The sequence below is a fragment of the Tribolium madens genome, unplaced genomic scaffold (assembly GCF_015345945.1).
Source record: "Tribolium madens isolate multiple individuals breed KSU strain unplaced genomic scaffold, Tmad_KSU_1.1 Scaffold_71;HRSCAF=194;Tcas5.2_LG6, whole genome shotgun sequence".
Classification (NCBI taxonomy): Eukaryota; Metazoa; Arthropoda; class Insecta; order Coleoptera; family Tenebrionidae; genus Tribolium; species Tribolium madens.
Genome location: NW_025401041.1, coordinates 6,112,512 through 6,129,483, shown reverse-complemented (window position 1 = coordinate 6,129,483; position 16,972 = coordinate 6,112,512). Strand labels below are relative to the sequence as shown.

The following is a 16,972-nucleotide window of genomic DNA, read 5'->3' as shown; positions in this document are numbered from 1 at the left end:
TAAATTGTTAAAATCTTTAGAAATGTTGTATAAACACAGAAATTTTTTATATACACACATACTCGTACATTCAAAAAATCATCCCTTCTTGTCTTTCGTTTAGAAACTATTAAAAATATTAAAAAAAAAACAATAAACAAAATAACATAAATCTTAACTTTATATAAAGTCCTCCAAAATCCCAAAAATTTCTCATAAATCTCTATAATTCTCTAATATTTACAACAAATTCGATGACATAAATTGTTGTTCCACTTCAAAAATGAGTGCTCAAAAAATTGTCCACAAGCATTTTCTAACTTGTTTTCTTGACTTGTTATCATATTTTTCGACCTTGATGGGTCGATGTCAATATGTTATTTGTTGTTGACACACAACCATGCGAGTTTAAACCATTTTTTAATGCCGTTTACGTACATTTTTACGTTACTCATCATTTTTCTGAGTAAAATTTTTTGTTGATCAAAAATTTAAAAAAAGGTGGAAATTATGAATGAACAAATTCCGAGTACTGTTATTTGTCTTTCTTGAAACAAAAATTGTTTGTTTCTTAGAGGTTGTCAGAAAATCCGACAAAAACGAGTGCTTTCCTTTGCGAATGTGCTTAGGGCCCGTTCACACGCCCTTGCACGGAAATGCCTAATGKCCGCCGGTAGCATCCTGTCGTGTAAGTGCATCATTAGCACTGCGTTAGATCCCCTTTTTTCGTCGTTGGCGCTCTATGAAGCGTGTTATTCAACACATAACCGATTTTTTAGCCTTCTTTTATTATGTATCGAACCATAATTGAACAGCGGACGCGAAACTAATCCGAGTTCGGTCAATGGTCTCTTTGGATGAAATAAAAGCTTCTTCTTATTAGATTGTTATTTAATAGAGCGAATTTAATTCGTATTATATCGATGATTGTTTGCTAAAGAGGGACAGGATGAACGAAGACGTTTGAGGTGAGAGGTTCTCGACCGTTAAATTATTATTATAGCAAACGAGAAGCAACACAGGAATTTTCATGTCGATTTTTGCTCATTTAAAATTTTGATTAAAGTTTATGGAGAAGTTTAATAGAAATTGAATTGGAAAAGATGGCCCACAAACACGTTTCCACACCATTCATTATTCAAATTAGTCACTAATCTGTTTTCAATTTCCATCAAGAGAATTTGGGAAAAATGCCAAACCTCCAGACAGTGTTTTTAGATTGCTTTACACGTGTTTCTGCATATAAAACACTAAAATAGAGAGAAAGAGAAAAAAAAAGGAAAATTGTTAGTTTTGAAGTTTCTCTTGCTGGATCGTAGAAAAAATTGTGTGTATTACACTGGAGGAAAGTGTCTACTTCACCAATACAAATAACTATTATTTGATAATCTCGCATCAGGTTTTGCAATGTTTGATTAAAAAATCATTTTATTATCACACTGTTTCAAGCAAATAAATCCCCAGCGTGTCATCGATTCGTTCCCCGAAATCGATTTCTGTCAAATGACACGTTTAAATCGCCGACCTTGACGTTTATCGGCGACTGGCGCACATCTCTATCATAGTAAAATGGTTTTACCTTGTTCTATGATTGGCTTCAATTAAAAATCTGCATAACATCAACTGGTGACGTGTGTCCAAGCCGTCGCTAACATCTGTAAAAAATGCAGGAAAAAAATTGTTAATGCTTGTACGGAAGCGTGATACTTAATTAGAGATGTGTGAAAATGGTATTTCTAATTTCTAATTTGTAAGAATTTGAGTCGCTGGATTTCTGTGTCAATTGGGGTTTAGATGTTTCAAAACGTGATTGGATATTGTGTAAAAACTGATTTATTTTCGAAAAATCCTGTGTAATCTTAGATCAGTAATTTGTACGGTTTACGTAAATTTTATTCAATTTAAAAACTATGGTTAAAACTTTAGCAGAAAAGGGGAACTCTAAATCAAAAACTTTATTACATAATTGTGTACAACTACATTTAAAAACATTTAAAACATTTAACATTTAAAAATTACATTTGAAACTTTTAATAAAAAGTAAGTAGTTTCTAATTAAATTAAATTAAGCACATTAAAAAACTGAAAAAATCTAGCTATTATTCTAGCCTAAAAATCTTACATTAATTGTGTAAATAAGTAATAAAAGTAAATCAATAATGTAAATGTAGATTTACATGGAAAGTGAAATTACATTTAAAACTCACAAAAAAATATATACTCGTATCCATTTTTAAAACTACAAGCAGAAATACATAATAGAAGTATAAAAAGTGCAGGAGAAAATTACAGATACCAAAAGTAAAATTGTTTTTGCTACAAATGTAAATTTTCATTAAACGCAATTTTGTGTAAATTACATTTCTGCCTTTTTTACTAATTCGGAAAATTGTTTTATATTTTTTATCTCTAAAATAAAACTACATTGAGAGTGATTGTAATTAAAATTACATTTAAAACTATTAAGAAATTATACAGGGTGTGTCAGAACTCATGCCTCAGAGAAAAAGTAGAAAACATAGAAAAAATGTTAAAAAATTTTGGCATTTATTTTTTGACATTTGACATTTTTTTATATCTGATAATCTGGTGGATATTTTTTTTTAATTATTTAGTAAATATTCAAACATTTTGCCAATAAAAGCCACAAATAACATTGAACAGAGTTACAATTTAGGATACAGCTTCCTTGTTTCCTCTTCTAATAGCCTGAAGCCAAAAAAAACTTGGAAAATTATTTTCCCAACAGAAATAAATAGTCAATGTGATAAATCTAAACTCTCATAACTTCGAAATTTTTGTAGATAGAATTTTTTTAACATTTTTTCCATATTCCTTGTATCTTACTTTACATGGCATTTTTCTCTAGGGCGCGAATTCTGGTGCACCCTGTATATTCAAAGTAAAATTACAAGCAGAAATACAAAATTTATAAAATGTGTAGGAGAAAATTACGGATAATAAAAGTAAATTTTCATTCTTTGTGTAAATTACATTTCTGCCTTTTTACTAATTTAAAAAATTGTTTCATTTATCTTCAAGTAAAATAAAATTACAAGCAAGAGTAATTATTTTTGTGCAAAATTCCACTTTATTGTTAAAACTGTGCCTCAAAAATGCTTCTTTATTAATTCCTCTGGAATAAAACATTACCACCTAGTAATAAAATTTCAAAATGCCACTGCTAAGGTCACTAGTTTTGAAATTCAAATGTTATTCTGTAACACAAGCTATCAGTCATGCAACACCACATCTACGACACATAACAAATAATTTATTGCTCATTTTGTTGCTTTGTATGTCGTATTTATTACGAATTTACACGAAATTAAAAAAATTGTATTTTTGGACACTCTTCAAGTCATACAACCTCAACCACAATCTTGTTACCCAACCTGGGAAAAAAATTATGGACCAATACCGCCGCTCTCAATCCAAATATCGATTTTACCTCATACATAATCAACCGCAATACAATAGCAGTGAACGTAGAACATAAAACTAGAAAGGCAGACGACACACTTGGGTGCCACATCGGCCATTCACTTCAATCTGAAAATATGTATCAACACGTGGGTGGATTGTTTTCGGAAACAATCGGTTCAATTTACACAGCTTCCTATTATTAGCATTATATCCAAAAACAATGAATAGTGAAAGCATCTCTTTTGCTTCCTCTTGCGCAAAGTTGACAATTGGCACAGTTAAAAGGTTTGACATTTGAGGAGGAATTTATGGAAATGGTAAACCTCTTCACTTGTTTGTTGGTATGCATCGGAGTCTACCTACGCATCCCCTTTCACTTGTTCATTCCAACGCCTGCTTGATGGAGAGGAATTTATATCTAGTTTTTCAATTACTCAATTCAAAAATTACTAGTCACTCTACATCAAAATGGRAAAAATATTTTTTCTASGTATCTCAACAACACTTGAGATATCGTCAAATAGACCAGACAGATGATTAATAATCAATACTCCACTCAAATTTGCTGATAAGTTGATAATACTTAATCTCTTAAGCTCTTAATATAAGGGGAACCACACACTTATCAAAAAAAAAAATATATATTACAAACAATAAAAAATAAAGGTAAAATCTAGTAGGCTGTATAAATGCCTGCAGGGCATGGTTTTATGTATCTCTACAAGAARCGAGTTTACTGTTTTATGACCAGTGTTCAGTTAAAACAAAATTTATGACCTATTGTCATTAATCATCAAATTTTTCTAAAAATGAAATCTACTTCAGAGCTAGTGTTAGACACTAATACCAGTTTTCATTAGGTAAAAGAAGGGAGAACATAAAAGAAAAAAATAAACTTATAACAGATAAATAAAATAAAAACACATAAAAAGTAAAAGTAATAGTTTATGCCGAACGTAGTGAGCCACATAAACTCACTTTTACACCAAATAGATCGAAAGTAAAGAACAACACCATAATCGGCAATAAATGAACAAAATAATCAGGAAGCTTTGCAAGTAATTAAATCATAACAACGCTTATCAACAAACAACACGCGTCAGTATCGAAATTTGTGTTTATTAATTCAACTAGTGCAGTTAGTAGTGCAAAAATTGCTRAAGCAGCCAAAATGTCATGATAAAAGTAAAAACGCTTAGGCGCAAAAATAGAATTTTTGGCTCTACTGAAAAGCAAAACTTTTACTTGTGACATTTAGTAATAAAAGTGGTCACTTTTTTGACGTTTGCGAATAAAAAATTGAAAATTATTATTCTAGAAACATATAAGTACCACAAAGAATAACAATTAAGTAACAAGCAAAATTAATTACCTCCTATTTTAGAAAAATATTATACAATAAAAGTAAAAGGATAGAAAGTAAAGAAAGGATCTAAGAGACCCAATTTCAGTTAAAACATAATTTATTGTTTTAAAAAATTAATTTGATTCGAATGCATGTTTCAAATTAATTCTTCAATTAGTGTGTCTGAAGACTCATGCAAGAATGCATTTAATAAGTTGCATCTGCTCATTTTCGGATTAAATTTCGGCTTTTCTGAAAATAAACTGAAGTGCAACAGCGTTCATTTCAGTTAAAAACCATCTGGTTGTTAAGTAATTTGGTCCATAATTACGTACCGGGTGACTCAAGTCACCCCTCCACAACACCTCTTTCTAATCGAATAAAATTGTGAAATGTATATTTTACACTAACACAGGGCGACAAAAAAAAGTCATGTCGTGACAACTTGACAAATTTTATATCATTTTGTTCGTCTTAGTGAGACAAATCAAATGCACTAAAAAAAATTCAAAAAGTCCACACACTTTGAACTAAATAATTTTTTTCTAATTTAAATGAATTTAAAATACTTTAACTTTAAAAAATCATTACTCAATAACTATTAGGCGGATTTCTTTCAAATAAAGACCATTCTAGAGGAATGGACTTGCCCTTTAGAATGATATGCAATTTGAAATTGAATATTGGCAAACTTTTCATCGAACAGTGTTCGAAGAAGTTCGAAGTAAATCGAAGTAGTCTAAGAAAAACCCAACGAGTATTTTTTTTTATCATTACCATCGTATAGAGCATCTCTTTATTAGTTGTAATACAAATTTTCAAAAAAATATACCGAGTAGTTTTTAAGATATGATTTTTTGAAGTTTAGGTTTGCTATTCAGGTACTGCGTCTTATAGGAGAAATGCATGTTGATCTTACTTAAAATTGCATTTTTATAAAAGTATTTGTTTTAACACTCTTCTTTTGCTTAAAAATGGTCAATTGCACCTTATTTTCCTTACTTAAAACAAACAAAGAGTACCTGCGTAATAAAGAGTTTTTTTGTTCTAAAAATTAAAAATGATCACTGATCATAGAGCAAAAAGGATCTAGAAGTTTAAATCAGTAGCCTTAAATATAACTTTTGCAATTACCTACTCTCGGAGTTTTTCTAGAATAATTTTTTTCGAAATTCCTTTTAGTTTCCAATTTTTTTACTCGCAACTATTGGTTAAATAACAATTTTATTTAATTAGAGGTCATTTTTAGATCATAGTCTTTAATTAAAAAAATTGTTATGGTGGGTTGCCTTATAATTGTTTTGCAAAACTCAAAAACCAAAAAGAAAATATTAAACAAAATTTAATTTTATCTCTCCACGTTTTTTGTGTTTATTTTAAAAGTATAATACAAGAAAAAGTGTTTACTTCTCTTACAACAAATCATCCAGGATCCAAATCTACAAGAATTTTTAAACAAAACATGGACAAAATTGTGTCAAAGGCAACATAAATCAGTTTTATTCAAATTATTTTGCCTAGAAAGGAGTAAAAATTTAAATTCTCTAGAATGATTTGATTCCGACTTGTTTCGGATGATATTAGCATTTTTTTTTATTTTACATCCAAAAATTAAAATTTTGATGTAGAACACACTATATATTAGTACAAATTTAGTTCTCCTTAAAACTGAGTTTGATTGTTTTTTAAAAATTTTTTTTTCGAAATTCTTTTTACTTTTAATTTTTTTTTATCGTAACTACTGGTTAAATAACAATTTTATTTAATTAGAAGTCATTTTTAGATCATAGTCTTTAATTAAAAAAAATTGTCATGGTGGGTAGCCTTATAATTTTTTTTTACAAAACTCAAAAACCAAAAAAAAGATATTTAACACTCTGTACATTTGCACAGTTTAATTTTATCTCTGCTCATTTTTTGTGTTAATTTTAAAAGTATATTACAAAAAAGTGTTTACTTCTCTTACAACAAATCATCCAGAATCGAAATCTACAAGAATTTTTAAACAATACATGGTCAAAATTGTGTCAAATAATGTCAAAATAAGTTAGTTTTATTCAAATATTGTTTATTTTGCCGAGAAAGGAGTGAAAAGTTTAAATTCTCTAGAATTTTGACCTTGTTTTTGATGTTATTAGCATTTTTTTTGGATTTATCTATTTATTTGTTTTAAGTAAACAAACAGTTTTTGTTTATTCTAATTAGAACAAAGAAGGTGCAATTGACCATTTTTAAGCAAAAAAAGAGTCTTAAAACAAATACTTTTATAAAAATGCAATTTTAAGTAAGATTAACATGCATTTCTTCTATATGGGCAATGCAACCATAACTTCAAAAAATCATATCTTGCAAACTACTCGGTATATTTTTTTGAAAATTTGGATTACAACTAATAAAGAGATGCTCTACACGATGGTAATGATGAAAAAAAAAATTACTCGTAGGGTTTTTCTTAGATTATTTCGATTTACTTCGAACTTTTTCGAACACTGTTCGAAGAAAAGTTCGCCAATATCATTCTAAAGGGCAAGGCCATCCCTTTAGAAGGGTCCGTATTTGAAGGAAATCGGCCTAATAGTTATTGAGTAATGATTTTTTAAAGTTAAAGTATTTTAAATTCATTTAAATTAGAAAAAAATTATTTTGTGTGTGGACTTTTTAAATTTCTTTTTAGTGCATTTGATATGTCTCACTGAGACGAACAAAATGATATAAAATTTGTGTAAATTAATGTCTCCAATTAAATGGTAGTGTTTGGAAGATAAAATTTGATGCACCTGGTAGAATATTTTAACATTGACAATTACCTCTTTTGCAATTACCTACTCTGGAGTCGTTTAGAAAAATCGCCCAAGTCACCTTGCAATAATAATTTTAACCATGTCACTGCACTCGCTTCCGTTTCACTCTCATTGAAAAAAATTTCAACACCCCCTGTATCAAATTGCAGAGGCGTTGAGAACGAGCAGATGCAGTCCGAAACAATGCGTCTGGAAGTCGTTTTCTTGTTCGTTTTTCTCGATTTTTGCGCCGGAAAAGAACGCATTTGGCGTTTTGTAAGTGATATATCGAGTCCGGAGAATTGGGAGGGTGGAAAATTGGCGGTAGGGTGCAAAGGGGTGCATTTTGCGGCGGTTAACACGGCTCCGGTGTATGTACGCGAATTGACCACCCCGGAAATTGTCTTACCGGAGGATGGGGAGGTGGACTTGTTCGAAGAGGGCGCGATTGAATTCAAGGATAATAAGAAGTGTGAGTTTGATCGATTTAGGTTTCAATTATGAAATTTTTGTTATCATTTTTTTTGTCTAGCTTGATTATCTTTACGTTCCGGTGTTGTAGATATCTATATTATTTATAAGTTGTTGACCCAGATTATACGATTTGTCTGTTTATCCACTTTACTACTTGTGTTATTTAAATGGAATATTCACTGACGTAAACTTTATTTAGACTTATATTTTTAGAATGTGCAAATAAATAATCAAGCAGGGATTAAATATTGACACAAAGTAAAACATTGTACAAGACAACCGTTTTATTTCTTTGAAATTTTTACAATGCAAGCATAAAAAGTGCTCTCAATCACCGAGTAACATACAAGTTTCTAATTGTTCTAAAAAATCATCTGTTTTTTGTTGTACAGTATTTCTCTCGGGAAAAAGTTTGTACTTTTGATTAGCACAAATTTTCATTCTTTTTTTTTATTTTTTTAATCGATGCAAAATTAATTGATTTATTTACGTTTCAAGTAAAAACTGTGCTCTCTGGTGGGCGATTCTGAAAAGTTTTTAGAGCAAATCGGCCCTACATTTAAAACTGAATAGTGATTTTTACATATTTCCAAAAAATTTACAAAAAAAAACACTAATGTTTATACTTTAAGCTCTCGAAAAATATTTTTTTTTATAAAATTTGATTTTATCTCATCCTCATTTTTTGTGTTTATTTTAAAAATATATTACAAGAAAATGTGTTTTCTTTTCTTACAACACAGGATCCAAATCTACAAAAATTTTTAAACAAAACATGGTCAAAATTGTGCCAAACAAAGTGAAAATAAGTCAACTTCATTCAAATATTGTTTATTTTGCCTAGAAAAGAGTGAAAAGTTCAAATACTCTAGAATGTTTTTTATGATATTAGAAATTTTTTAAAATTTATATCCAAAAGTTAAAATTTTGATGTAGAAGACCCTGTACATTAGTACAAATTTAGTTCTCTTTAATACTGAATTTGATCGTTTTTCTAGAATAAATTTTTTCGAAATTTCTTTTAGTTTTCAATTTTTTTACTCGCAACTATTGGTTAAATAACAATTTTGTTTAATCACCTAGAGGTCATTTTTAGATCATAGTCTTTAATTAAAAAAATTGTCATGGTGGGTTGCCTTTTATTTTTTTTTGCAAAACTCAAAAATCAAAAAAAAAAATTAAGCATTACATTTGCAAAATTTAATTTTATCTCTCCTCATTCTTCGTGTTATTTTAAAAGTATAATACAAGAAAAAGTGTTTATTTCTCTTACAACAAATCATCAAGGATCCAAATCTACAAGAATTTTTAAACGAAACATGGTCAAAATTGTTTCAAACAAAGTCAATATAAGTCAGTTTCATTCATATTATTTTGCCCAGAAAGGAGTAAAAATTTAAATTCTCTAAAATGATTTGATTCCGACTTGTTTCTGATGGTATTAGCATTTTTTTTTTGGATTTTCATCCAAAAATTTAAATTTTGATGTAGAACACCTTATATATTAGTACAAATTTAGTTCTCTGTAAAACTGAGTTTGATCGTTTTTCAAGAATAAATTTTTTAGAAATTCTTTTTACTATTCAATTTTTTTATCATAACTACTGGTTAAATAACAATATTATTTAATTAGAAGTCATTTTTAAATCATAGTCTTTAATTAAAAAAAAATTGTCATGGTGGGTTGCCTTATATTTTTTTTTGCAAACCTCAAAAACCAAAGAAAAGATATTAAACACTCTGTACATTTGCGAAATTTAATTTTATCTCTCCTCATTTTTTGTGTTTATTTTAAAAGTATGTTACAAAAAAGTGTTTACTTCTCTTACAACAAATCATCCAGAATCGAAATCTACAAGAATTTTTAAACAATACATGGTCAAAATTGTGTCAAATAATGTCAAAATAAGTTAGTTTTATTCAAATATTGTTTATTTTGCCGAGAAAGGAGTGAAAAGCTTAAATTCTCTAGAATTTTGACTTGTTTTTGATGATATTGACAATTTTTACAACCAAAAATTAAAATTTTGATGTAGATCACCCTGTATATTAGTACAAATTTAGTTCTCTTTAATACTGAGTTTGATCGTTTTTCAACAATAATTTTTTTTCGAAATACCGTTGTTTTCAGTGTTTTTTAATCGCAACTGGTGGTTAAATAACAATTTTATTTAATAAGAGATCATTTTTAGATCATTATTTTTAATTAAAAAAATTGTGATGGTGGGTTGCCTTATAATTTTTTTGCAAAACTCAGAAACCAGCAAAAAAAATTCTAAAAATTTTATTCTTGAGTAACGATCACATTTTTATAGTACACATTTTTTTTCGTAAAGTATAGTTAGTTTATACAAAAGATGCTTGATTCCATACTTTTTATTCACCCGGTATGTTTTTTCTTTCGCTTTTTCAATATTGAAAATTGGTTTTTAATTTATTGGTAATTGACAAAACTCTTATTTTTGCTTTTGTTGAAAAATATTTTTAACACTGTCTTGTTGGGAATTTTTTTTAGGTATAAAACTAAAACCCATCAACTACCACGAATGGTACGACTCTGAAAGCTGGACCAACCCCGAAAACAACATCGCCATACCCCACAAACAACGCATTCCTTGCATCCAAGACGACGTCATTTTCCCCAACATCAACCACTCCCGAGTTTTGGAGGACTTCGGAACAACAATTCAGATAAATTCCCTCAAATTCTCAAACGAAATAATCGACAGCAGTTCCCTCAAAAACTTCATCGAAACCAAACCCGGCCACGACATCTTCTACAACCCTTTAGGACCCTTCAACCTCCTCATTGCCAACTCAAAATGCGACGACCCTTATGGCTGTTTGTGTCACAAACAATTCGTCCCTTGCCCACTCAAAAAAACTCAAAATAGCGTCCGGTGTCGGGAACCAATCGAACCGGAAGAATTCTGTGAAGCTATCTGTGGCGCTTATGTCACTTATGAGCCCGGAAGTGGCCCGGATTTGAATCAAGTGAGGAAAAAATTGAGGGAGTTTGAGGTGGAGACTTGGGCTAGTCGTGTCAAGGATTATTTAGGGAACGAAGTGGTGCAAATTGTCTTCACTGAAAGGGAATTCACGGGGAGGAGTCACCAAGAAGCTGAAACTTTCTTCAACTACTTGAAAAATCACAACGCGGGGAAGTTGCAAATCCTCAAATCGGGAGAGTTTTACATGGAGGCTGGGGGTTCCCCTACTGTTTCTATAGTGATAGGGAGCTTTTTAACAGTTGGGGTGTTTTTCGCGATTTTGTTGTACCTCCAAAGTGACAATAATGCGGTCATGGTCATCATAAACAGGTATACCAACTGTGATAAGTTGGGTAAAAACTTGAGTCTTTTTTGTAGGTTTCACAAACGTGGTTCGATTTTCACCGTTCCATTTTTTGCCCGTTTTGACAACATTGACGAAAATTTGATCATCGATGGCCAATCAGAAACGGGCTCAATCCTCGATATTGCCAAATCTTTCGACAACCCCATGTATGGGCAAAGCCCTAGCACTAGCACCCAACACGAAAACCCACTATACGAGGAGGCCAAAAACGACGATGAGGCCCCTAGTACTAGTACTAGCAACCAGCACGAAAACCCACTATATGAAGTTGAAGAATAAAACTTTCGACCATTGTAATAAAATTATTAAAACTTGATTCTTCTTTAATTACTCACCCAAACCTTGCTTCTTCGTTTTTGGCCAAAATCAAGGCTGTTTGCCCATTTACATTGCACGAGGTTACAATTATCATGAAAATTTAACCAAAACTGCGGTTTTTTCCCCCAAGGGACTGTTTATCTTCTTTATCGAAGAGTCAACAAAGAAAATATTTGAAGGTTGGTCAGAATCGTGAAAGCGGAGCGGATTTGTCATTATTACTGATTTTCCACGTGCTAAGAGTTTTTTTTATTATTTGTTGATTGATTTTGTGACAAAAAACGTAGAAAATGTCGCGACTTTTAAGAAGTAAAAATAAATGAAAAAGGTTTTAGAGTTGACATTTGGTGTCGTTTGTGTAAAATGTCACGTTGGATTAATTGATGCAATGTCTACATGTATTACTTATGTCGACACACAAGCTACAATCAATCTAAAGTAAAAGAAAAAAAAAAACACTGCAGTTCCAAATGTTCACAAAACCACTAAAACTGTGTCCAATTTATTATACTTTGCGTTTTTGCGACTTTAAAGTAGCTCTAATTAAGTGTTTGCGGTTTGTAATTTGTTATTTGTAGCAAAAAACATGCATTAGACCACATCAGAGACTTTCACACATGCTTGAAATTGAAAAAAATGCATTAAATGCTGCAGCACGCACCAGTTATCTTACATAAATGAAGATTGGGAAATTAAGCTTTGTTAAAATTGAAAAATACAATTGCGGACACGAAATTTTGGACAATTTGTCATTCGACTGACATAAAAATGTAAAACGGGCCTTAGACAACTAACCTCACTTCCGGTTTTTGTAATTTTTATTCTGACAGCTAGAGAAAAATGATAACAATTCAAAATAATTTATTGGACTTGAATTAAAACTTTCAAATTTTCGTTTCAAACGTCAATCATAATGACAGTAAAGCGTGGCTTACATTGACAATTTTTGAACTGATATTAACTTGTCCAAAATTTCGTGTCCGCCACTGTACGTTTTTTAGACACTTCAGTTATTTTTAAAAATTTTATAAGATTCTTATACCAGGTTGTTCTAATAAAAAAAAGGCAAAACTTGAAAAAGAATGTGAAAAATGGGATTATCAAAAAGACAAATCGGGATCGTACTTTTATTACTTTATTAAACAGAGTTAAACAATATTATAGTTATTATATACCAGGTGATTAAAAAGTATGGAACCAAACGTTTTTTGCTTAAACTATTTATTTTTTGAAAAAACTAATTAATCAGTGATAAAGTACTATAAAAATGTGATGTTTTAAAAAGAATAAAATTTTTCGAAATATCCTTTTGTTTTTGAGTTCTACAAAAAAAAAAAATTAAATGGCAACCCACTATAAAATCATTTTTCTCATATAAGCTATACTCTAAAGATTACAACTATCTGCTTTATATTTAATTTTTTCAAAAAACAATTTTCACATAAATAGCAATTTTGACAAAAAAAATAGCATAACTCAAAAACAAAACAAAATTTCGTTCTGAAAATACGATCACATATTTTATATTACTTTAATTTATATTAATTATTATTTTCTGGAGGCAAATGATTAAAAATAAAACCGCTTGGTTCCATACTTTACATTCACCCTGTATATTTAGAGTGTTAGAACTTTGGTAATAATAAGTTAATAACAAAAAATTATCAGCCAGTGGCGGCTCGAGAAATTTTGAAGTTACGTTTCTGCACAAATTCTAAAATCTATGGTTGATATAAAAGAATATTTCGGCACACTATCTTTTTTTCAAATTTAGGAATTTGAACTATTTTTGTTATTAAAAACTTTGGTTCAAACCCAAATGTCAAGTGAGAATTTAACAAATTTTTAACAGCCAATAGGAAAGCAGCGCTCCAAGTCACGTGACCACGAGCTTTACCGATTCTTTGGTGGTCGGAGAATAATCTATATTTCTAACCATCTCTCACAATTTTGCATTTAACTGATATTTTATTAAAATTATGTTTTTTGGTACAAAAAATTTAAACAATATTATAGAATTATAGTTTATTCCATTATCACAATCTTGATAAAAATTTGATTAAACTTTGGTCCAAACTCAAATGTCAAGTAAGAATTGAACGAAAAACAGCCAATAAGGAAGCAGCGCTCCAGGTCACGTGACCACGAGCTTTACTGATTATTCGGTGATCGTGATTATGTCTCCTAATTTTTTTTTAACTGAAACTCCAAGAAAAATAATGTTTTAATAATGTTTTCTGGTAAATAAAGATTAAACAATATTATAGAATTATAGTTTATTCCTTAATCGCACTCTTGATACGGATTTGAACTATTTTTTCATTAAACTTTGGTTCAAACTCAAACATCGTCTGAGAATTGAACGAAATTCTAACAGCCAATAGGGAAGCAGCGCTCCAAATCACGTGACCCCGAACTTTACTGTCTCATCGGTGATCGGAGTATAGACTATATCTCTAGCCATCTCACATTTTTTTTTAATGAGATTTTAAGTAAAATTTTTTACTTACGTTATGTTTATGTCGCAGATGCCACTCTTGCTATCACCCACATAATATACACTTCACCTGTAAATAAAAAACAGATAAATACGACCATAAATATGTTAGTGATAAGATGTTACTCATAAAAACTATAAATAAATTACTAACAACTGCTAAATGTATCAATAAATATATAAATTAGCTACTTTTTAGTCTGCTATCTTAATTAAACTTCTGGTTTTATTTTTGGCGTCTGGTTCTGGCTGCAACTGCAAGCCTTTTTTTAATATTTCTGGCACAGAACCACAACTTGTGCAACTTGTAAGAAAAATAATTAACAAAATTATTAAATTCTCTAACGATTGTGCAATTGCTTGAATCTAATAAAATCTGGTTGAAGATTAGGGTTAAATAGGTGTAATCTTCATGAAATTATGGTTACAAAACCATCAAGATTAAGATTTAATTAAAATGCATTGAATAAGTGCTAAGACCTAGAACCGTCAATCAAGGTTTACGTTAATTTAGTTAAAAAATCGTCATCTCGTTGTTTGAATTTGAATCGAAATAATTGTCCACCTTGACATTTCCTACCGGTAATACAAGTAATCTGGTTTTTGGGCTTGGGCGTGCAAAAACCCCGCCAACTTTGACGCGTTTGAAAAATCTTGAACAGTTATCTTCGTGAAGAAATACTCGAGGAGGAAATTGGCTGACCTTACGGTATCCAATATTGAAATTGTGTTCTTATTTCGCAAACGAGGATTTCAACCTAAAAACATTGAAGCTTGTTAAATCGCCGGTAATGTCGATGCATTAATAGGATTAGCGGTCTTCATGTGTTCATTAAATCGGAAATAATGCACTTTGTGAAAGTTGAAAGTAAGAAGAGGTGAAAAAGTTATGATTTTGGCGCAAGATGAGGACAATGGAGCGTGACAATATTTCAATTACACTTCTTTCCTTGGCATCTCTTGTAATTGATTAGTAAAGAAAGCAAAACTGTGTAAAGCACAGTTTTGAAAATAAATTGTCACTCGATTCGAAATAATCACTTTTTAAGTATTATCGTGGTGAAGATAATTCTAAGTGGTGCCATAAATCCGGTGATAATGACAGAAAGGCACACGAAAACTGCATTAAAGTTTAAAAAAAAACAAAATTTTGAGGTTTCTGTGACTTCAAACTGCACCTTTTGTACTCTGCTCTAAGAGGTCAAAGATCGAACAAGATTTAGTGGCACGAATGAACATCGTGCAGAATTTTTTAGATTCTTATTGATTAAATACAAAGCTGGAGTTAAATAAAAAATCCATTAAGAACTGAGGTTTAATTACTCTCTCAATAACATCTCTGTTTTATTTATATTGTTATACAATGAAGTTGTAAAAATGTGAATTGTTAGATTACGCTGGGATAATAAAAAGTCACATGAAAGTCGTATTTTAATTATTACATAGTTATTATAATTATGTTCTCATTAAAACAAATGGAAATCTGGTGTAAACATTAAGATTATTCAAGAACAAACAAAAATGTAAAATTATCCATGACATTCAAACTTTCAAAAAAGCTTTGATTTTTGACTAATCCTTAGCAATTTTTAGAAATCTTGATACATGGAGAAAAATTAGAAAAAAAATGTTTTTGAAATTTTAAAGCTCAAAAATCGTTATAACATAAAAAACAAAAATTTTTTTAATAGATTTCGTACAAAAGTTGAAAAAGTATGACAAGAAATTGGAAACTCAATGACAATCCACAATCTCAAAAAAATAAATTTTTGATAAAAATACTCAGCAAAAATCAGCAACAAAAATCATGAAAACAAACAAAAGATCCTAAAATCCCATGAAAGAATTGTAAAAAGTTAGCAATTATTTTTGTAGATCTTAGAGAATGTTTCTAAAATCCAGAGAAATCCACCAAAAAAGCACGAAATAACTATTTCAAATCTAGAAAAGTTTATAGAAAAAACTTTAAAAAAAGTAGGATTTCCACACAATTTCTGGTAATTTCAAAATGAACACTAAAATTCATAGGAAATCATATAAAGAAATTATTTCAACTTCATACAACACCAACAATTACCTAATAAATCCTTGAAAATCCCTAAAAATCCTCAAATATTTTTAAAAATATCCAAAAAATATAAAATTTTTATCTTTAACTAAAGAAGAAGACAGATCAAGACGTGACTCCTCAAAGCTGATCGTAGAGCAATTTTAAAAACATGAAATAAAAATTTTCAGCATTTGTAAATCCTTGAAAATCTCAATCCCAATATGAAAAAATTGAAAAAAGTTAGCAAACATTTTTTGTACATCTATAAAATCCAGAGAAATCTCCAAGGAAAGCAAATCTAACAAAATTTGTGCAAAAAAGAAAAAACAACAGAAGAAAACTTAAAATCACTGAAAAAGTCCTACACAATTTCTGGTAATTTCACAAAAATCGCTAAAAAATTAATAGAAAGTCATGAAAAATAATTTTAACTTTATACACACAAAAAAAAATTAGGATTTGTAAATCCTTGAAAATCTCAATCTCGTTTAAAATCCCAATATGAAAAAATTGAAAAAAGTTAGGAAATATTTTTTGTATATCTAAAAAATCCAGAGAAATCTCCAGGAAAGCAAATCTAGCAAAATTTGTACAAAAAAAAGAAAAAAAAACAACACAAGAGAATTTAAAAATAACTGAAAAAGCTGAAAAAAGCCTGGACAATTTCTGGTAATTTCACAAAAATCGCTAAAAAATTAATAGAAAGTCATGAAAAATAATTTTAACTTTATACACACAAAAAAAAA

At 29.7% G+C, this 16,972-nt stretch overlaps 2 protein-coding genes across 3 annotated transcripts in view; one reads left to right on the top strand and one right to left on the bottom strand.

Annotated features, from left to right (window-relative positions):
- The window catches only part of LOC123008933, a 45,864-nt gene that overhangs the window by 16,148 nt on the left and 12,744 nt on the right, over positions 1-16,972 (bottom strand). The window contains exons 2-3 of one of the 2 annotated variants that reach the window (XM_044405001.1): positions 14,190-14,246; positions 1,559-1,634 (exon numbers count right to left, since the gene is read on the bottom strand). The gene's annotated coding sequence lies outside the window, so the exon portion shown is untranslated. The remainder of the gene's footprint in view (positions 1-1,558; positions 1,635-14,189; positions 14,247-16,972) is intronic. The other variant, XM_044405002.1, reaches the window with a different exon arrangement.
- LOC123008934 (protein amnionless-like) lies at positions 7,734-11,662 on the top strand. The gene is made up of 3 exons (XM_044405003.1): positions 7,734-8,002; positions 10,520-11,324; positions 11,373-11,662. Exons 1-3 carry the CDS (start codon positions 7,735-7,737, stop codon positions 11,638-11,640), a joined length of 1,341 nt encoding a protein of 446 aa, XP_044260938.1. The 5' UTR covers position 7,734; the 3' UTR covers positions 11,641-11,662.